At 50.7% G+C, this 22,407-nt stretch overlaps 1 protein-coding gene across 1 annotated transcript in view; it reads left to right on the top strand.

Annotated features, from left to right (window-relative positions):
• The window catches only part of RILPL1 (Rab interacting lysosomal protein like 1), a 42,565-nt gene that overhangs the window by 6,541 nt on the left and 13,617 nt on the right, over window positions 1–22,407 (top strand). The window contains exons 2-4 of the mRNA XM_008688966.2: window positions 812–962; window positions 15,938–16,056; window positions 16,738–16,959. Of these exons, the coding sequence (XP_008687188.2) occupies window positions 812–962; window positions 15,938–16,056; window positions 16,738–16,959 (492 nt within the window). The remainder of the gene's footprint in view (window positions 1–811; window positions 963–15,937; window positions 16,057–16,737; window positions 16,960–22,407) is intronic.

Genomic DNA, 22,407 nt, shown 5'->3' with positions numbered 1-22,407 from the left:
AGATTTTGGTGTGGATACTGTGTTTTTGTTTCTCTTGGGCAGATCCTTGGATTGGACTTGCTGGTCATGTGGTAACTGTTTAACCTTTTAAGGGGTTGCCAGACGGTTTCCCATGGTGGCTGTACCATTGTACACACTCACCACCAAGGCCTGAGGGTTCCAACTTTTTCATATCCTCGTCAGTATTCTGTTTCTTTGATTACAGCCATCCACAAAATGATTTCAATAGACTGATCTTAGTCCTCGCATCAGCCCTGTGAGTCTTTATATTATGGCTCCCCCACTAGGGGAAACTGAGGCTCAGAGTTGTAAAGTGAATTGGTTGCCCAAGACCCCTTGAAGAGATGCCAGTATCAGACATACAAGAGTACTGGGGGCAGGTGGCATCCCCAGGGTCTTTGCAGCCTCTTTCTCCCTTGGGGACAGTGGGTCCTGACTCAGGGTCTGTCCACCGATCAGGGCTGTGACTTCCCCAAAGAGGCTGGGAATGTCGGGGCCCCATGGTGCAGGGCTGCTCATCGCGCGCTCTCTCTGTCTAGATAGTTACAAGGTACAGTTGCGGCTCTTGAGGCCGTTCTAACCTGGTCGGGTCCTGAAGCACAAATGCAGGCCTTGCCCGGACGAGGGGCACCTCCTATTTCTTGCAGAGTTGCTGCATGGACTAGTGCTGGCCCTGTTCTCGGTGCACCCACCCTCTTGGGGACAGGAACGCACCCAAAGCCCAGGCAGGCCCAAGCCACTCCCGAGGGTCGGGGGGTGAGGCGGCTGCCCTAGGCAGGCTGTGACCCCCTCCGGCGCATCACCTTCACAGGAGCTGGAGCTGGTGGAGGACGTGTGGCGGGGGGAGGCACAGGACCTCCTTTCTCAGATCGCCCAGCTGCAGGAGGAGAACAAGCAGCTGATGACCAACCTCTCGCACAAAGATTCCAGCTTCTCCGAGGAGGAGTTCCAGAAGCACGAAGGTAAGGGAAGGTCAGGAGAAGGCTGCTCCCACGGTGACTGTCGGCACGGGGGGTACACAGTGGACAAGACAAGGCCCTGGCCCTTGTGAAGCTTAGGTTCTAGCGTGGAGGGGCTAGACGATGGGTAGTAAACAAGTAGATGGCACGGTTCCAGATGGTGACCAGTGCTCTGGAAGAACCCGAACTGGGGGATATGATGGAGGTGGTTTGGTGGGGGGGGCTTCATTAGATACAGCGATCAAGGAAGGCCTCTCTGACAAGGTGACATGTGAGCCCTAATGAAGTGGTGGAGTGAACCATGCACGTATCTTGGGAGAGAAGCAAGTTCAAAGGCCCTGGGGCATGAGTTTTATAGGAAGCCGGGAAGGCCAGTGTAACAGAAGATGTTCGAGGCCAAAGGTGGTTAAAGATGAGGTCAAAAGGGTCAGCAGGGGTCAGATCACATACCGCTTAGAGACCAAGGTTTGGATTTTATCCTAAGTGTGCTGGAAAGAGATTTGGACTCCTGCCAGGGGCATGCATTGAACAATGAGCAACCCAGGATAGTAAACCAGATCAGAATGGCACTGGAGCCCCCGAACTGTCATTCATCCTGCAAAGAGTTATCTAGAACATTCACTCCAGGCCCTCTGCTGGTTTTGGGGAAGGAAAGATAGACATGGGATTTGGTCTGGGCCCCGTGGGCTGCATCAACTCTGTTGTCCCCCACAGCTGCCTTCCCAATCAGAAGCTACCCGTTGCCCTGGGAATCTGAGACCTCTCTCTTCTGTTTGAAGAAACTCCCTGGGGGTTCCACACAAGCCCCCTCCTCCCACTGGATGGGATGAGAGATGGGCTTGCATGGGGGCTAAAGTTCAGAACCATAGTTACACCTCTGTGAGACTAAAGTAGCACACTGATAAGGACTGTAGGGACCGAGAAAAGAGGAAATTTTGATCCAGGTGCTGGAATTCTGTTTTCCTTGGGTTTCCTTTGTTGGCATGTGATCTGTGCAAGGGGTGCAAAAGTCTTAGTGGTTGTAAGCATTGGCTGCAGAGCCAGGCTGCCCAGGAGTGGATCCTAACCCAATACTTACCTCCTCCTAAGTGACCTTGATCAAGTCACTTGACCTTTGTGCGCCTAAGTTGCTCCCCAGGTAAAAATGGGAGAAATAACCGTATGTCACTCATAGGGTTGTGGTAAGGATTCGATGAATTACTCTCCGCACATGGCTTAGATAGTACCTGGTACACACACGCAGCAAGTGTTAGCCACTATTACTGAGGTTTTGGTTATCTAGTCCAGCCTCCTTATTGAACAGATGAGAAAAATGAGGCTGAGGGAGGCACAGTGAGGTGCCCAGGGTCACAAGCAAGTTAGCGGCGAAGTCAGGATTGGAGCTCAGGTCGGCTGACATCAGTCCCCTGAAGGAAGGCTTGTTATCTCTCTGGGACCCCTTGATCTGGGACCGCCAGATGGGCCACTGTGATAGTCAAGTGCCCAAGTGCTAATGATTCCAGACAGAACACTGCTCATTCATTGACCCTTTGTAAACGCATTTATCACTGAAGGGCTTGCTGTCTGCCCGGCACTCTGGACCACCAGGCTGGAGGCTAGAGGCACATGCTAGGGCCTGAATCTCTCTGGACTGCCGGGCTGGAGGCTAGAGGCACATGCTAGGGCCCGAATCTCCCTTCCACGATGGCAGAAGAGCTCGGCTAAGGAAAACTATTTTCTACTTACTAACACTCTGATACCAACTGTGTGGGGTTTTTCTCCCCCAACACCAACCAGTTTCCCAACTCTCCAGCCACCAATAATTTAATTCAGTTATGACACCGTCCGCCCCGGAGTTAACATCAGACTCCACAGGTTAAGGGATCAGTCCGATGAGACTGTCCTGACTTCAGGTGTCAGTTGGCAGGTCACGGGTCCCCAGGATACTCACTTCTGTCTAACTTGGCTATAAAGTCAGAGGTTCCCACAATCCCCCTCTAGCTCCCCCTCCCCCACAGCAACAAGCTCAATACTTTCTGGAATGGCTCATAAAACTCAGAGAAACACTATTACTGGCTTAGGAAGGATACAAAGGATATTATAAAGAATACAGATGAACAGCCAGATGAAGAAAGGTACATAGGGTGAAGTCTCTGGAAGGGTTTCAAGCTCAGAAATTTCTGTCCCAGTGGAGTTGGCGTGCAGCACCCTTTGTGCACATGGATGTAGTTATTCATCAACCTGGAAGCTCTCTGAACCCCAGAGACTGATGGAGGTTCCATTATGTAGGCACGAATGATTAAATCATTGGACGTTGGTGATTAGCTCCACCTCCAGCCCCTTCCCCCCTCCCCAGAGGTGAAGGGTTAGGGCTGAACGTTCTAACCCTCTAATCACTAATCACGCAGTTGGTTCCTCTGGCAACCAGACCCCAAGCTGAAGCTCTCTAGGGGGACCACCACGAGTCCTCTCATTATCATAAACTCAGATATGGTGGAAAAGGGCTTGTTATGACAACAAAAGACACTCCTCTCACGTCTATTAGGATATCACAAGAGTTTTAGGAACTCTGTGCCAAGAACGGAGGTCAAGGACCAAAACATATATACTATATATATTCAATTCATATATATCATTATATATATTCAATTATATTTTTCTTTTTCTTTTTTTTTTTTAGATAAAGACTTAATTTTTATTCCACAAACAGGAAATATAGAAGAAGATTTTAAAAGAGGTAGAAAGTGGTTATTTGAATGTAGATTTGGGGATGTACTTTTTTTTTTAATAATAATTTTTTATTATATTATGTTAGTCACCACACAGTATATCCTTAGTTTTTGATGTGGTGTTCCATGATTCATTATTTGCGTATAACACCCAGTGCTCCATGCAATTATATTACGTTATTGTATATAAATATATGTATTTCTTATATTGCAGTATTGCAATGGCATAATGTACATAGTCCCTTGAATGAAGGCAAAAAACAGAACAAGTATAACAAAGCAGAAAAGGAGTAGATTGTAGGATGGGAGATTTAAACCAGTTATGCTGGAGGTTATATTAGATGTAAATGGACTAAAAGTTCTAGATAAAGACTTTCAAAAAAGATTTTAAAAATTCAACCACATGTTGTTTCTAAGAGACCTCTCTCGTAAAAGTTGAAAGTAAAAGGCTGAGAAAAGATGTACTGTGCAAACATTTATATGAATCTAAGACAAAATAGACTTTAAGGCCAGGGTCACTCTGTAATGATAAAAAGTTCGGTTCATCAGGAAAATATGACTTGCAATTTCTGTGCGCCTAATAATTTAGCCTCAAAGTTTATAAAGCAAAAGTGAAGAGAAATATGTCCAGAGTAGGCAAATCTACGGACAGAGAGTAGATTAGTGGGTGCCAGGGGCCGGAACGAGGTCAGGAAGGAGGAGCGATGGCGAACGGGTATGAGGTTTCTTTTGGGGGGTGATGAGAACATAGTGGTGACGGTTCCACAACTTCGTGAACATATGAAAACCCCCCAAACTGTACACTTTAAATGTAATTCAAAAAGTGGACAGAAATAAAAAGAAAAACACATCCACAAACCCAGTAAATATCTAGAATGCGACCAGTGGATTAGTAAAGCCATGTCCACGTGTGAGGGGAGGAGAGGCCAGCCCCAGCCCCGCAGCTCCTGGCCCAGTGAGCCCAGGCAGACGCAAGGCAGGCAGACGACCTGGAGGGATGAACCTTCTCCAGCAGGTGGACGTAAGCAGATGAAGATAGTTGCACACATGGAACACCTGCCCGGGGGCCCCAGAACTAGATGCAGGTAGAAGCGAAATTTGAGTTTCTTCCCTCAAAAAAATGGCATACAGCTGGAAAGCTGAGTAGCAGAAAAGTGCTTGGGCGTCTTGGTTAACGTTCCCGGTCAAGGAGACCTTGAGCCTGCAGTTCTACAGCTGCAGCCCGTGTCCGGCCTCAAGACTCGAGGACACGGATGGCGGTTTTTCCAATGTTTTACTTTCTAGAAAAAAAAAAAATAATGAGAAATAATTTTTCAAAGTAAAAAAAAAAATGCATTCATGTTATTATTATTATTTTTTTTTTTAGTCAGACAATGCAAAAGTGTTTATGGTGAAAAACTTGGTCTCCCTTCCACTCCTGATTCCTGTTCCCAAGCAGTCTGCCTAGAGGCTGCCCTGGAAACCCCTTCCTCTCTTTCTGCAGATTTTCTGTGCACGTTCAAATGTACATATTTACACAAATGCAGAAGGAGAATATCCTTTTTTGCCTCCTCACAAATGGTAACATAGTCTAGACTGTTCGGCACCTTGGTTGTTGGGTGTTTTGTTTTTGTTTTCCTTTTTTAAGATATATTTTTATTTTGGAATAATTTTAGATTTACAGAAAAGTTGCAAAGATAGTAGAGTTCCCACAATGCCCCTCGCGGTATCCCCTAATAGTGACATCTCACATTGCCACGGTCATGGGTCACAACCAAGGAACCCACATTGGCATGTTACTATTAACCAAGCCACAGACTTTATCTAGATTTCACCAGATTTTAGGTCAATGTCCTTTTTCGTTCCAGGATCGAGTCCAGGATGCCACATGGGATACGCAGCGCACCTTGATTTTTTTCACTTATATCTTGCAGAATTTCCCTATCCATATAGATCTGTTTCTTTCTTTTAAGAACAGTAAGGCAGGGCTCAGTGGCTCAGTCAGTTAAGTGTCCAACTCTTGATTTCAGCTCAGGTCATGATCTCAGGGTCCTGGGATCAGGCCGCGTCAGGCTCCGCGCTGGGTATGGAGTCGGCTTAATATTCTCTTTCTTTCCCTCTGCCCCTCCCTCCACTCATGTGTGCCCTCTCTCTAAATAACACATTAATTAATTAAAAAACAACAACAACAACATGAAGGGAGTAGAGCATAGGAGTTAAGACCATGAACTCAGAGGCCAGATTTCCTGAGTCCGAATCTGAGCTCCACCAGATTGCACTTGGGGCCAGATTAATGACCTTTACATAGATCGATTTCCTCATTTGTAAAATGTGAATATTATTACGAGGATTAAATGAGTTAATACATGTCAAGTGCTTAGCCCTCAGTAAGCACTAGATAAACATTTGCTGTTACTTGTTTTATAACAGCTTCATAGAGATGTCGGTTTGCCCACTTTGAGTCTACCATTTGGTGGCTTTTAGGGGATTATCAGAGTTGTGCAGCCATCCCCGCAATTTTAGAACGTTTTTGTCACCTTCAAAAGAGACACCATACCCTTTAACTACCACTGCCCAATCCCTCCCACTTCCATCCCTCCCCCAGGCACAAGCAACCTCTGATCTACTCTCCGCCTCCGGAGATTCGGAATCCACTAACGTGGTCTTCCGTGTCTGGCGTCTCTCACCGAGCGTGGTGTCCTCATGGCGCGTCCGCATTGTAGCCGGTGTCAGTGGTTCATTCCTTTTTATGGCCGAACGATAGCCCATTGTGAGGACAGGCCACGTTTTTTGTTTATCCATTCATCTGTCAATGGACACTTGGCTTGTTTCCAGCGTTTGGCCATTGTGAATAGTGCTGGTATGAACATTCCAAGTTCTTGTGCAGACGAGTGTTTTCGGTGCTTTGGGGTGTAGCCCTGTGAGTGGACTTGCTGGGTGGTATGGGAACTACGTTGAACTTATCGAAGAAGCCACAGCCATCTTTCTGTGTGGGACGCTTCTGCAGGGCACCGTGAGGCCCCTGAGGGTGACCGGAGAACTCCCTTGCCGGCCCCAGTACCAGCACAGAGGCCCCGGGGGCCGTAAGCCGTGGCCCTGAACGCCCGGGGCCGCTCCGGTGCCCATCATGGGGCTCTGTGCGTGCAGCTCATTCCATGCAGGAGAGCTCTGCCTCAGCTCTCCAGAGCCCTGCTGGCTTACCGTGCAACAGCCCACATGGGCACCATCTGAGACACACTTAATTGGCATCTCGCGTGGGTCTGGCACCCAAAGGGTTAGCTCGGGGAGGCCTGGGCTTTCCAGTCAGCACCAACCCCCACCCGAGTGGAGAGACCGGGCAGATGCCAGGCATGCCTTTCACGGTTATTTTTATTTTGCACGGGAAACCATGGGAACACAGCAAGGACAAGGCATTTCTTCCACCTGCGAGAGGAACAGACATTGGGCAGAGGGGTCCCTTCGGGGAGGTGGAGCCCGCGAAGTTCGACTGTGTGCCAGGCACCACCGTGAGCCGTGTGGCAAGGCCTGGGGGCTGACTGCAGATATAGGGGCGCCGTTGTGAGGCGTGGGGTGATTGGGCCGGGAGAGCCTATTTAGGGGAGCCGACCGCGCGTGCAACAGTGATTAACAGGCCAATACGGGGCCCGGGGCACTGCGCTCAGAGCCTCCTCAACAGTCTGCTGTCTCCCGCTCCCTTCAAGTGTCCAGATTAAAAAGCACAACTCTGTCCCTTGTTTTCGGAAATCCATCTTGTCCGCTGGAGGGCAGCGAGAAAGACTACTGGTTAGCGCTCATGGAGATAAATTACCGGGATCGAAGCCAGTGGACCGGGGAGGTGGAGGCGTAGGGAAACGCTCAAGGGTCTGGAAACAATCCTCGGGCTCCGGACAAACAACTCTGTCACTGGGAGAGGAGGAAGACTGACGCCATAGCTGCTTTCTGAAGGGAAGCCTAGAACTGAAAAACACGAGGCAATGTGTTCTCAGAGACTGCTGGATGGAGCAGCCCTTTGTAAGGAGAACGTGCAGTGGAGTGAGGCGCACCTGAGTTCAAGTCCCAGCTCCACCTGGGGAAGGGGACCGACCGTTCCCATCCTCCGGTTCCTCACCTGTGACATGGGAGCGGCAACTCCGGACTCCCAGGATTGTCGAGAAAACAGTAATACAACATCAGACTCACAGCTGTCCAGTACGAGATGTCCCTGAGCGCAGTGACGTTGATTTTGTCCTACCAGTCGAACCGTACGTGGAAGCCAGGAGTGACTGGTGTGAATTTTAGCTCGGTAAAAGTCCAGCTGTGCTCCCTCACTGGGCCTTTCTCCATAAGCTGGCTGGATTAGTTCCTCGGGCTACTGTAACAAAGCACCCCAAACTGGGGGGCTTAAAGCCACAGAAATGTGCTCGCTCACAGATCTGGAGGCCAGAAGTCCAAAATCAAGGTGTCCGCAGGGCTGTGCTCCGTCCAAAGGCTCTAGGGGAGGATCCTGCCCTGCCTCGTTCAGCTGCTGGTGGCAGCCAGGGTTCCTTGGCTTATGGCTGTGTCCCTCCAGCCTCGCCACTGTCACACTGTCGTGTGGCCTCCTCTGTGTCTGTTCTGAAGCTCCCTCTCCTTCCTCTTATGAGGACACCAGTATTAGGATTGAGGGCCCAGCCTCATGCAGCGTGACCTCATCTTAACTGCAGAGACCCTGTTTTCACACAAGATCCCATTCTGAGGTTCCAGGTGGGCCTAAGTTTGGGGGGGTGCTGGTCTACGCAGTGCATTTGCCAGGAGTGGGCCACGGGAGGCCGGCAGTATGGCAGTGGTTTCTAAGAGCGCGGGTGCTGTGCAGCCGAGACTGCCTGAGTTTGAGTCCTGGTAGTGCCACTAACCAGCCGTGTGGCCTGGTGTGAGTCTACCACGTATTGTCTACCTCACGCTGCTTTGGTTCTACAATGGGGACAACAGGAATCCCGGTTCATAAGGTACCCGAGGATAAAAGGAGGTAAGGACAGTTCAGATCAGATTCTTCTAGAAGGAGACTCTAATGTGAGGATCCCTGTGCAGGTGATTTAAGAAGGGAGCACCCTCAGAGGAGACCACTGGGGTGTCGAGGAAGTAGGACAGGGAAGGGGGGGAGGAAGCATGCAGCCAGGGTGGGACTCGGGCTGAGCCCGTGGACAGCTGTGAGCTCTGGAGTGTGACAGTCAGTTTCCTGCCCTTGGAGCCTGCCAGCCTAGTGGCCCCCGGTGCCTGGTCAATGGCAAAGGCACGCTGAAAAGGGGTGCGGGCGGACACAGGGACCCGAGGGCGTCTGCGCACTGGCACTGCCCCCCACAAGCACCCAGTCCCGTCACTGCCCGCGGCAGGTGCTCAGTGAACGTTAGCTATCCTCGTCTTCCTCATCCCGTACGGAAGGCACCTTTCTGGTCCTGATGGGGTGAAGAGCACGTTGGTCTGGTGTCAGGACACCTGCATCGCAGCTCCCACATGGCCACTGACGAGGTCTGGAGCCAGTGGCTCTGTCTTCTCGGGACATCTTTGTCTTTAGCGATCAAGGACAGTGTGGGTATGTGGTGGGTGGTTGTTTGGTCTTAAAAAACAAAACCTAATGTATGTATTGATGTTGTGAAAGATTGTAACACAGTTCAAGAAACACATGAGAATTCCCTCTGCCTCATTCTCACGGCACTTAGCCCTGTGTATGCATCTACGTAGATTCCATGCCTGTTTTGGTTTTTTATGAGCCAAAGCTGCTCCAGTGCAGACACGGCAGGGAAACATGTATTTAGTTTTTCAAATGAAAGGGATTGTGCTGTATGAATTGTCACTTGCCTTTTTTTTTTTTTAACAAATTAAAATTATGTATTCTTTGGGTTGCCTTTTTAAAAAAATTGACGTGAAATTCACATTAAAGTATATAGCTCAGCAGCATTTAGTACGTAATTTACTCACAGTGTTAGGCAACCATCACCTCTGTTTGGTTCCAATACACTTTCATTGCCCCCAAAGGAGACCCCACACCTGTTGGTGGTCAGTTCCCAGTCCACCCGTCTGTCTGTTCCCCCAGCCTCCGGCAGCCACCAGTCTGCTCTCTGTCTGTATTCTGGACATGTCCTGTCAATGAAATCATACACCGTGTGGCCTTTTATGTCTGGCTTCTCTCACTTCGCTTTGTGTTTTCAAGGTTAATCACATCGTAGCAGGTGTCAGTCCTGCATTCCTCTGTATGGGTGGTTAATATTCCGTCCTGTAGAGAGACCACAATTGGTGTATCCGTTCAGCCATTAATGAACATTCAGGCTGTTTCTACCTTTGGGCCGTTGCGTATAGTGCTGCTGTGACTTTGACTTTTGCCTTTTTGACTTAACAGTTGTAGCTCAGCCTTTTGGCCGGCTATCCGTGGTGTCCCATGGGGTGGAAGGAAGGTCCTGGTCTGTTTAACCATTTCTTTGCTTCTGTAACCAACCTTGGACTTGTTTCTTCCTGCACTTGCCCAAATGCACCTTTTTTTTTTTATTATGATATGTTAGTCACCGTACAGTACATCATTAGTTTTTGATGTAGTGTTCCATGATTCATTGTTTGCGTGTAACACCCAGTGCTCCATGCAATACGTGCCCTCCTTACTACCCATCACTGGGCTAGCCCATCCCCCTACTCTCCTCCCCTCTAAAACCCTCAGTTTGTTTCCTGGAGTCCATAGTCTCTTGTGGTTCATTTCCCCCTCTGTTTACCACCCCCCCTTCATTTTCCCCTTTCTTCTCCTACTGACCTCCCTGCTATTCCTTATGTTCCAAAAATATGATAATTGTCTTTCTCTGCTTGACTTATTTCACTTAGCGTAATCTCCTCCAGTCCCATCCATGTCAATGCAAATGCTGGGTAGTCATTCTTTCTGTTGGCTGAGTAATATTCCACTGTATATATATATGGACCACATCTTCTTTATCCATTCGTCTGTTGAAAGGCATCTCGGCTCCTTCCACAGTTTGGCTATTGTGGACAATGCTGCTATGAACATTGGGGTGCATATGGCCCTTCTCTTCACTACATCTGTATCTTTGGGGTAAATACCCAGTAGTGCAATTGCTGGGTCATAGGGTAGCTCTATTTTTTTTTTTTTTTTTTGAACAGTTAGAGACAGCCAGCGAGAGAGAGAACACAAGCAGGGGGAGTGGGAGAGGAAGAAGCAGGCTCCTAGCGGAGGAGCCTGATGTGGGGCTCGATCCCATAACGCCGGGATCACACCCTGAGCCGAAGGCAGACGCTTAAGGACTACGCCACCCAGGTGCCCCAGGGTAGCTCTATTTTTAACTTTTTGAGGGACCTCCACACTGGTTTCCAAAGTGGCTGTACCAACTTGAATGCCCACCAACAGTGTAAGAGGGTTCCCCTTTCTCCACATCCTCTCCCACATTTGTTGTTTCTTGCCTTGTCAATTTTTGCCATTTTAACTGGCGTAAGGTGGTATCTCACTGTGATTTTGATTTGAATTTCCCTGAATGGCTAATGATGTTGAACATTTTTTCATGTGTCTGTTAGCCATTCATATGTCTTCACTAAAAAGTGTCTGTTCATATCTTCTGCCCATTTTTTGATTTGAGTATTTGTTTCTTGGGTGTCGAGTTTGAGAAGTTCTTTATAGATCTTGGATACTAGCCTTTTATCTGTAGTGTCATTTGCAAATATCTTCTCCCATTCCATGGGTTGCCTCTTTGTTTTGTTGACTGTTTCCTTTGCTGTGCAGAAGCTTTTTATCTTGATGAAGTCCCAAAAGTTCATTTTTGCTTTTGTTTCCCTTGCCTTTGGAGATGTGTCATGAAAGAAGTTGCTGTGGCTGATGTCGAAGAGGTTACTGCCTATGTTCTCCTCTAGGATTTTGATGGATTCCTGTCTCACATCGAGGTCTTTCATCCATTTGGAGTTTATCTTTGTGTATGGTGTGAGAGAGTGGTCAAGTGTCATTCTTCTTTATATAGCTGTCCAATTTCCCCAGCACCATTTATTGAAGAGACTGTTTTTTTCCACTGGATGTTTTTTCCTGCTTTGTCAAAGATTAGTTGACCGTAGAGTCGAGGGTCCATTTCTGGAGTCTGTATTCTGTTCCATTGATCTGTGTGTCTGTTTTTGTGCCAGTACCATTCAAATGCACCTTTAAATCTAGATCTAAGAATCCTGAATTGCCAGGTGGCTACTTTGCTCAGAAGTCTTCTAGCTTTTAACAAGGTCTGTGGGTCTGTTAAAAACGTCTCCCCTTCTTTTGACTTCTCCGGCACTTTTGTGATGACTCTTGGACTTGATCTGAGCAGCAACCTTTGGAACGGGGAAAATGAGCACTTCCATTTTGTGGATAACATGGCAGCCGACGCCGAGGCCTGTTGTGAGCGCTTCACAAAGATTAACCCTCTCACCTCACAAGAGCCCCCCGTCCCCACCCCAGGTGGGGGCTGCCCATGGTCCCGCCTTGCAAGTGAGAAAACAGGCCCAAGGTCTACAGCAGATAAACGGCAAAGCAGGGAACGAGTCCAGGAAATCTGGCTTCAGACCCCAAGCTCTTGGTCACTTTGTTCCCCAGCCTTGGGTTAAAGCCAGGGGCACCCCCAAGGTGCGTGAGGTAGCTGGGTTCCGGGTCCAGGTTTCTTTTCTCTGGATCCACACTCCCCCATCCCCCACACCGTTCTTCCTGCCCGATTTCTCCAGGAGCCCAGTCTGTCCACCGCCCAGCCACCACCACCAAGGATTAAATGAGCTCGGCCCTTGACGCCCTGGCCCCAAGCCTGTAGCGGGACAGGTGCTCAGAGAGCAAACAGCAAATGTGTTTGTGGCTTTTTCAGAGTCTGCCGCCACCTGATTTCAGCCCCAGCACGCATGCACACATACGTGCACACACATGTGCTCGTGCAGTGTGCTTGAGGAACGCCTTTTCGGGAGACATTCGTGGTGTCCTCTCGTCCCACCGAGAGAGCCCAGGCCCTGCCTTGCAGCAGTGGCTGAGGGATGTTAGCCGGGGTACGCGCCCAGTCCCCAGGACCCCCAGGTGGCCTTGCAATACCCCACCAGAGGTACAGGGAGCCCTGGTGCCCCTCGGCTGACGCCGCACCAAGGAGGAGGAGAGCTGGAGAAGTCACCAACTTTGTGAGCTCCAAGCGGAGCTCCTGGATTGTTCTTCTCCACTCTGTCATATTCCACTGCGTGCTAGTGAGCGTTTTTGTACACGTCTCGTGCCGTACAGATTGTCACTTTCCTTCTTCACTTACCGGTGTGTCTCAGTCTTCTACTTAGTCTCATCGCGTCTGGCTGTGCTGCCGTTCATGGAGCCATCTCCAGCTGTCTGGGATATACCCGGGGTGTGGCTGCTGGTGCGTAGAGTACGTGTGTCGGCTTTGGTAGGTAACGCCCGTGTTCCAGAGCAGCTCCGAGCAGCGATGCACATGCGTTCCTGCACCCCCACCCTCTTCCTGGCACTGAGCACTCAGGACTTTCCGTTCGTCCTGGCCGTTCTGGTCGGGATTCCTGCCCCTTCTTTCCATCCCTGCCTCCCCTCCCCACCCCAGCCCGGCCTGGCGTCTCTGCATCTCTCAGCCACATCGCTTAGGATGCCCCGGCAGGTCAAGGAGGAAGCTGAGTGGTGGTCTCGGTCCCAGGCCCGCCTGTAGGAAAGGAGTCTGTTTCATGGGCTCGTGTGATTTCCTCCCGCACTTTGTATGCACAGCTTTGTTGGAGAGGAAGGAAGGTTGAAAACACGGAGATGCACACACGAAGAAGGTGCTTCGGAAGCCAGAAGTTACGTGCCGTGTTGGAGCCTAGACGGTCAGCTCATCTTTCTGTCACTCTCCGGAGCCTCCTGGTCACTCGGCCGCCAGGGTCTTCATCATAATTCCTTTCCCTCTGGCCTGTCTCATTTGCATAGTGCACACCTGCTCCGGCAACCTTTCTTCTCTGGCTCCCCCTCCCTGGTCTCCTTGGCCTGCCCCTCCTTTTGCTGTGTGCAGGCCCCACAAGATGTTGAGGCTCTTACTGCCCCTTTTGGTGAAAATCCAACCTCCTTCTTGGCCTTCGAGGCCCCAGGTGGTCTAGGCTTGTTCGCAGCTCAGGCTCCTGCTGCCCCTTGCCCACTGTGCTTTGGCCACAAGCTTTGGCCCCCCAGTGTTGCCCTTCAGCTCTCCAGACCCGCAGTGTCTTCCCCCAGGGCCTTTGTACCTGCTGGTGCTTGCCTGTAGTACTTGTCCTTGTCACCCAGCTGCCCTTTGGTCTTTCAGGTCTCAGCATAAATGGCTCTTACAAGAGGACTTTCTGCTCCCACAGTCTACCGTGGGTCCCCTTGTGATGCTGTCAGGGCCCATTGCATCTGCCGTGTCACTTATCATGGTCTGTAACGACACCATCTCTGTCTGATGTCTGTCAGTCACTGAGAGCAAAGTGGTGTTTCATTTATTGACCATCATGACCCTAGTGACAAGTCTGTCTCTGGGCCTCAGTTTTCTGTGTCTGTAAGATGGGACTGATGTTAAAAACCAACAGTAATAATACCCATTCCCAGTGGCTGGAAACGACACTGAAATAGGGTCAAGGATATAAAGCAGCTTGTTCTTTGTGGACTTATTGGGAGTGAGTTGCATGTTAGGAATGTGCGTGTCTGGGTCCCTTGTCCATCAGGCTGGAGCGTCTCCCACGTGGGAAGCCCTAGCATACAGACGGTTGGGGCGGGATGGCCACCCTCCGGGACATCCACGTCTGTGCCTGTCACATAAAACCTCAGACTCTTCAAGGGCAGGACTCACGTCTTATCTGGGTTTATGGCCCCAGCAGCATCACACACCGTTCTAGACACACAAATGCTTGTTCTTGGTGGTGACCTCCAGCTTGGGAATATCCAGGACAGGAGAGGGGAAAGATTCGGATGGGATGGAGCAACTTGGAGGAGGGAGTTCCGTCGGGAGAATAGCTGGGGAGTCACTCACATGGCTACTCTTCTCAGACGCCTGGTACATCTGGCCACAGGCCCCCGAACACAGGAGGACCAAGCTGGTCTGTGGTTGAGCCTGACCACCACTGCTCCTGGGAAGCAAAGATTAGCTGTCTGCCCCAGTGCCTGGAGGAGGCCAAATAATGGTCCCCCAAAAGAGCAGGCCCTAATCCCTGAAACCTGTGGATGTTATTTTATATGGTAAAATCTTTACGGTCGTGATTTCATTTAAGATCTTGAGATGGGGGCGCCTGGGTGGCTCTGTCGGTTAAGATCTTGAGATGCGGAGGTTATCCTGAATTATTCGGGTCCTAAGTGCGATCAAAGTGTCCTTATAAGAAGGGGGCACAGAGACGTCTGACAGACAGAAGAGAAGGAGGTCATGGGACCATGAAGGCAGGGACTGGAGTGATGAGGACGCAAGCCAAGGAACGCTAGCAGCCACCAGAAGCTGGAAGAGGGAAGGGACTCATTCTCCCCTAAAACCTCTGGCAGGAGCACAGCTCTGACCACATCTTGACTTTGGACTAATTTTAAACTTCTGGCTTCCAGAACTATGAGAAAACATATTTCTGATGTTTTAAGCTATCAGATTTGGTCATTTCTTACAGCAGCCACATGAAACTAGCACAGTTCATTAACTCACCAGATCACTTAGCAAGCACCTACTGTGTGCCTGGCACTGTGCTAGCCAAGGCAGTACACAGTGAATAGGACAAGGCCCTGCCTCCTGGGCCCGACACTATACTTGGGCGCCAGGGCAGGATGAACAAATAAGTAACAGACACCACTCCTTGGCTGTGTGCCAAGCATCATCTTCCATATGCTTCCTGTGTATTCACTAAATTAATCCTCACAACAGCAGTATGGAGTAGGTACCGTTATTCCCATTTTGTAGATGTGGAAACTGAGACACAGAGAGGCTGGTCCAAAGCCGCGCAGACCATAAATGGGAGAGCCGGCGTGTGCGCTCAAAGCCTCTGCTCTGAGTCATCTTTTGTTAGATGATAAGACCTGTGATATGAGATGGTAATTGTAAAAAGTGCGGTGAAGGTAGTAGACACAGTGGGGGGTTCGTTTAGGGGGGCAGGGAAGGAAGGGCCTCTGTGCAGAGGGGACAGTTGCGCTGTGGCCTAAACTTTGAGGGGAGCCAGCCCCAGGGGACCCTGGAAGGAAGGGAAGTGCCGGCCCGGTGCCCTGAGGTGGGGATGAGCTCGCAGGGACCCAGGGACAGGAAGCAGGTGCCGGCTCCAGGAACGGGGCGCGGAAAAGGCCCGGGGCCAGCTGCGTCTCCGTAGGGGAGGTGGGGGGCTCACCTGCTGGTCTCGCCCACCCCGCCCCAGGCATGTCGGAGCGCGAGCGGCAAGTGATGAAGAAGTTGAAGGAGGTGGTGGACAGACAGCGCGACGAGATTCGCGCCAAGGACAGGGAGCTCGGTCTGAAGAACGAGGATGTGGAGGCTGTAAGTGACGAGCCCCCACCCCATGTCCACCCTCCTGGCCGGCAGATATGACGGGAGACTGCATCTTCCCCACAAGTGGCTCCCCTTCTCTCCCTTGCGCTCATGCTGTGGGCTCTGTGGGGTGGGGGGGTCCTGCCCAAGGGCTGGCAGCTCGGACGCTGAAGCCACAGCTGTGGGGAGGACCCCCAGCCGAGTCTGCGTTGTAACAGCAAGAGGGAACATGGCACTGCCCAGTGACCTACTGCTCCCACGCCCTGGGGAGGTGCCGAGGCCCAGCCAGGCTTTGTTCTGACCGTGAGGCTTCCTCCAGCCCACCCTCTTCATGCCCCTCTGCAAGCAGGCCAGCATGGTCCAGGCTGCTCCAGGAGCCCATACGGTGTCTCCACCTGAATTAGAAAAAGACACCCCTTTCTGAAGGCATGTTACTTCCATCTGTTGGGAAATCATCATGATATACTGACAAAACGCTTATCATCCATCTGTCATGAAATTATCATAGTAAATATACAAATTGCCCATCTCTGGCATCAACAGTTGTAAGAATACGAACAAACTTCATATTCAAACGAGTCAGGATGTCTCCAGTATGATGGCACGCCTGTAGAGAATTTGCCCTTGTGCAGTGCACAACATGAGCTACTGTATGTGGCAGCACCATAAATGGCCCTCCTCTTTCTCCAGCTGCAGCAGCAGCAGACCCGGCTGATGAAGATCAACCACGACCTCCGGCACCGTGTCACAGTGGTGGAGGCCCAGGGGAAGGCCCTGATCGAACAGAAGGTAGAACTAGAGGCAGATCTGCAAACCAAGGAACAGGAGATGGGCAGCCTGCGGGCAGAGCTCGGGAAGCTGCGAGAGAGGCTGCAGGGCGAACTCAGCCAGAATGGAGAGGAGGAGCCCGAGGTAAGTGGAAAGCCAGCCACTAAAGCAAATGGGAAGGTAGGTCTATGAGCTGGCTCGAGGTGGGCAAAGCTGCCTTGTTTTCCCCATTATACTTGAGGGAAGTGGGAGGAATATGGGAGGAGCTGTGGTGTGTAGCTAACTGTGTGGATGCTAGAGCTGGTCTGCCTCCATTCAGATCTAACCTGTTACTACCTCCATGAACTTGGATAAATTATTTAGGCTTTCTGTGGCTCAGCTTCCTCAAGTCTAAAACGGGAATAATAACAGTACTTAGCTCTAGATTATTATGAGAATTAAATGAGTTAGTTCATTTAAAGTGTTAGCTATTGTTATTATTACCACAATCGTTTGGAGGAGTCAAAAAAGGTTTTCTAAGGAGGTGACTAAAAGAATGAGAGTAAACAAGTGAACAGAGAGTGAGTTCCAGGCAGGGGAGTCGCACATGCAAAGGCCCTGTGGCAGGAGGAACTGCAATGCAATCAAGGAAGAATAAGAAGGCAAGGGTGGCTGGTATGCAGTGTGAGGGGGAGGAAGGTCTGAGTGAGGTCAGAGAGATAGGTAGGGGCCAGTCCTGCGGGCCACATAGGCCACAGAGTGGAGTTTGGTCTTCTACCTGAGAGTACTGTGCTGAGTACTATGGAGTTTCAAAGAGCTTACAACCCAGTGCGGGGGACAGACTTGGACGCCTCCAAGTGGCGTCACACTTCAGGTGGGAGGGGATCGTCTTAGTGGTAAGAGATTGTCTTCGTCTGGGTTCCCTCAAAGCAGAGCTTAAGAAAAGGAAAATGGGCAGGAGGTTTATGTGGGAGGTGATCCCAAAGATGAGAGGTGTGAGACAGGGAAGAAGGAAAAGTGAATTTGAGTGTGTGTTACTGAGGCTGCAGTGGGAGCTCAGTCCTGCTGGGACCTCTGAGAAGCACACAGACCATGTCCCAGAACCGTCTTTCTGGAGGAGAAAGGCTTGGAACATTCCATGCATCTGCTCCCAGTTAGCTAAGGGTGGCCCCCGGGGGTGTTATCTCCCTGACATTCCTGGGCAGAACTTACAGAGCCGATCTCATGACAGGAGTGGGAAGACATACAGTGTGTGCTTGAGGCGGGGCCCTGTCCGCATGGGTGGGACTGCACCACAGCTGCAGCGAAAATCCAGATGGGCCCAGGGCTGCAACACGGGTGCCAGACGTGTCTCCCCCATAGATGTGCCCCCCCGGGGGGGTGCCAGCAACACAGAGATAGGACAGTTAATCCTGATGGGGGTGGCGTGCACATTCATGGAAGAGCTGTCCCTCCGGCTGGATGTCAGTGTTTACAATGCTAAGATTTTGATAGGTAAGTGAAGACGATGGATATGCTGCTTCAGAAAAGCGTAGTGGACTCTTAGGGAAAAGCTCGGAGCTTACTCTTTCTTCCAGCAAATATTTATTGACCATTTTGGTTTGCAGGCACTGTGCTAGTTTCCTGGATTACAGGTCGGGGAGGTAAGACGGATGAGCTCACCATCAGGTTGGCCCAACTGCCAGCACAGTCATTAGGTATCTTTCAGGCTAGATACTTCTAGGTTCTCTGAAGGACAAGAACCTGGGATACAGTTAGGGAGGTAAGGGAAAGAAGTCTTCAAAGGGAGAGGTTAGGGCTTGTTTTTGGCCCAAAGTGACAGGAGCCTAAATTAAAATGGTTTAAGGATTTAAAAGAGGAGGAATTTTTGGTTGTATAGCTAAAAGCTTTGAGTTAAGGATGGCTTCAGGTATAGGTGGTTCCAGGTGCCCAAATGATGCTACCAGATGTCTCAGCTTTGCTTTCCTCTGTGGTGTTTTCTCAGGCAGGCTCTTGCCATATAGTGGCCCCTGGTACTCTATCAGCTTGGCAAACCCTGTGAAAAAAAGTTGCCTTTTCCCCAAATTCCCAGCAAGTCTCAGGCAACCCTCTCCTCGGCCTATCACCAAACCACTCATTGTGGCCTGAGGTCTAGAATTTGCATGGTAGTCACATGGCTACCTCTCGTGGTGACCGTCCATGCCACATGTGCTGGAAGTGGGGCTAGGGGAGTTTCTCCAGAGGAGAACTGCCAGGACTCAGCCCTGGGAAATACGGAAACAGATACAGGGCAGGCAGAGACAGCAGCTGTCGTCTACGGTGTCCGGAATGCCAAACACAGAGTTCTGAGCAGTGGGTTCAGCAGGGGAGTAATGGGATGAGCTCCGAGTTTATGGAGGACGGTTTGAACAAGGAGGGAGCTGATGGCAGAACATGGCTGTCGGGGGCCCTTTGCAGTAATCCAGGCAAGAAGGGTGAGGGCTGGACCAAATCCATGGCAGTGGGATGAAGAGGATGAGGCAGATGCCAAAAACAGCCACTAGCTGAAGCTTGGCGCAGTTACCCCCCTCCTCCCCTGGTGTACCCTTCCAGCCTCCTGTGCCCCACGAGAGCTCAGGCCTGTCTCCTCCTGGGCAGGCGGGGCTTGGTCCAAACCCAGGTCCTGAGGATGCCACCCCAGCCCTGCTCCAGATCTATTTAGCAACGAGGACAGGGACATGTCACACCTCCTTGCCTGTCTGTTTCAGTTTCTCTTGCTGGCACTGGGGGGGGGGGGGACATAAATGGAGGAGTAAAGTCAGGTAGCAGTTATAACTAACCCACTGAGCTGTTTTGCAGAGTCTGTTCCCAAACTCAGGGCGCCTTTGCTGGGTTTGACTGCCTCCATTGGAGCTGGGTGGAGTTCAAGATGCTTGTCACTCAAACAGGGAAGCTGCAGGGTGTGGTGGCTTTCTACCTGCTGCTGTGTGATCTGGGGCTCATGCATCACTTCGGTGCTCAGTTTCCTACCTGATAAGTGAGGGGGAGGAGCTTGACTTGGTTCAGTAGATCAAATAGTGTGGCTGGGACAGAGGGCCATGGGATCGGAGGAGGGCACAGTAGGAAGCGAGAGCAGTGCAGGTCTTCAAGTCATTGAGACGAGTCTTATGGAATGGGTAGGATGTCTGGGGTGGAATGTGGGGTAGGCCACTCCAGATAGACTGGAGAATGAGCAGGTGCAGCTTGGGTGGTGGGCTAGTCCTGGCACAAGATTGGTAAGAGGAGATGGGAGCTATGGGGGGATCCAGAACTGGGGAGGAGTCCGTTCTCATCAATGCCTTGATTACTCCAGTTCTGCCCCTTGATTCATGCAATCCTTTCTGAGCTATGTCACTGTCATTTCACTGTGATCACCAATAGACAAAGCTCCTGATGTATTTTTATAACATAGTTATTGAGACATAATTCAACTATTTAAAGTATACAGTGTGACGGTTTTAGTATATTCACTCCATCGTACAACCAACACCACTATCTAGAACATTTCCATCACCCCAAAAAGAAACGCCGTACCCACAAGTAGCCACTACCCATCTCTGCCTCCCGCAGCCCCCGCCACCACGAATCTATTTTCTGTCTCTACGGATTTGCCTGTTACAGACATTTCAGGGAAACGGGGTTGTGGGACATGTGGTCCTGACCGGCTTCTTCACTCAGCGTGTTTTCTCACTCATCCAGCTCCTCATGTTTTCACTGGAGGCTTCCTGCCTTTCACAGGTAGACACAGAAACCCCTAAGAAAATGATTTGATGGGCTCCCAGTCTAAAGGGCTTCATGTAAAATCAGTAAGAAAACTGACGTTAATAGTTACTTACTTGACGTCTCTGCCTTACAAATTCTGATATCTTAATAAGTGTGTGTTTGTTGTTTAAGTGTGCAGGGAAAGCAGACGGGGCCTGATGGCTGGCGTGTGAAGCCAGGTTCTCTGGCTGAATGTGTGCTTAGGAGTTACTGGGGGTGACCAGGGCACAGTCACTCCCCTTTGCTGGGCCAGAGGCTATTCAGAAGTGTGTTCAAGGGGCTGCGGGAGCTCTGTGGCCTTGATGTGCCCAGGCTGGAGAGAGTGGGCCCAGGCGGCCAGGCCTCAGGTGGATGATGTTGCCTCCCATAGGCCACTCTGGTCCCTCTGCTTCTCAGCGGGCCTCTGGGGCCTCCCTGGAGAGCACCTGGGGCCTCAGGGCATCTCCCTCTGTGCCCAAAGTGCCTCCTGGGACTAGCGGACAGTCCTTGATAACCCCAGCCACCTCTGTGGTCCCTCATGGAGTAAGCCTAGAAAACCCACTGCCGATGGGCCTGATTTCCATGTCGGAAAGAGCCTTTTCAGTCTCTCTCCCTGCATTAGTGCCTGCTGGCTTCCAAGAAAAGCTGGAGCCCCAAGCTTTCCCTCTTCTGCATTTCCAGGCAATGGTCCCAGAAGTCAGGACTTTTTTTGCAAACCTGTCTGGGAATCCCCCAAGCTCTAAGGCATCAGGTTGCTACCCTGATTAAAGAGCCGTACCTCCTCCAGAGAAAAAGAACCCAGGTCTGAGGAAGGCCTTCGGTGTCTTGGGTGCTCACAGCCCATGGGGGTGAGTGGGAACCTGCTGTGTCCGGAGGGGGTGAGCCTGAGATGTGGGTCCATGGCCTGGGCCGCCAGTGCCTATGGGGTCCAGGCATGGAAGGAAAAAGGGATAGGGGCTGAGCAGGCATGGAAAGAACATGTAAAAGGCAATAGCTGCTTCGTAGGACCAGCCCAGTGTTACCATGTGGACCCAATATGACCCAATCTTCCAATATTCTTTCCGAAAGGAAGCCCAGGACCCAAACTTTAGTGTAAGATCTCCCAATATAAAACTGTTGGGAACTAATTCCAAAGAGTTCTAGAATACAGTGAAAGCCAAACAAAATGGGGGGGAGGGGCTGGGGTGGGCCCAGACTTCCTGATGAACTCCTACACATTCATCAAGACCCCATGCACAGAGACCACATATACAGTAACATCTTCCACGGTCCTTCCCAGTTAGAGTCTGATGTCGTTGTTCCTCTTACCATATGACCCTGTAAGTTTCCCTCTGTGTGTGTGTTCCCTCCACTCCCACCTGATTCATCTCATCAGCTCAGTGCCAGCACACAGTCGATGCTCAATGAATGTTGAATGTTTATTGAGACATCCAATATTTATTGAGACAGCCATTTACTTATTGAATATTTATTATAGACATTCAGGGATGCTCTGTGGTTAAACTGGGTGGGGGAAGAGAAGGGAACCAGCGTTAGTGAGTGCTTGCTGTATACCAGCCACTTGATATGCACAGTCTTGGGTAGAGGACTCTGTCCGCTATGTGGCTCTGTAGGAGGTGGACACTGAAGATGAACCCTGACGACACAGCCCCCCTGAAGGTTTGGCATCAGCAGGTGCCTAGAGTAGCTTCTCGGGACGTTAAAACGTCCAGCAGCATTTCCTCCTCTACTTCCTGGGTGGGAAGAGGCCCCACTCCACTGCACATCTGTCAGGTGTACGTTTTCTGCTGAAGCCACGCGCCTCACCTGCTGCCTGCTACTCCATGCCGGTTCCTGGTCGGACCCCTCCTCCCCCCCCCCCCCCCCCCCCCCCCC

Source organism: Ursus maritimus, unplaced genomic scaffold (genome assembly GCF_017311325.1).
Source record: "Ursus maritimus isolate PB19 unplaced genomic scaffold, ASM1731132v1 scaffold_33, whole genome shotgun sequence".
Classification (NCBI taxonomy): domain Eukaryota; kingdom Metazoa; phylum Chordata; class Mammalia; order Carnivora; family Ursidae; genus Ursus; species Ursus maritimus.
Note: the sequence above shows the minus strand (reverse complement) of the source record. Positions and strands in the feature narration are given on the sequence as shown.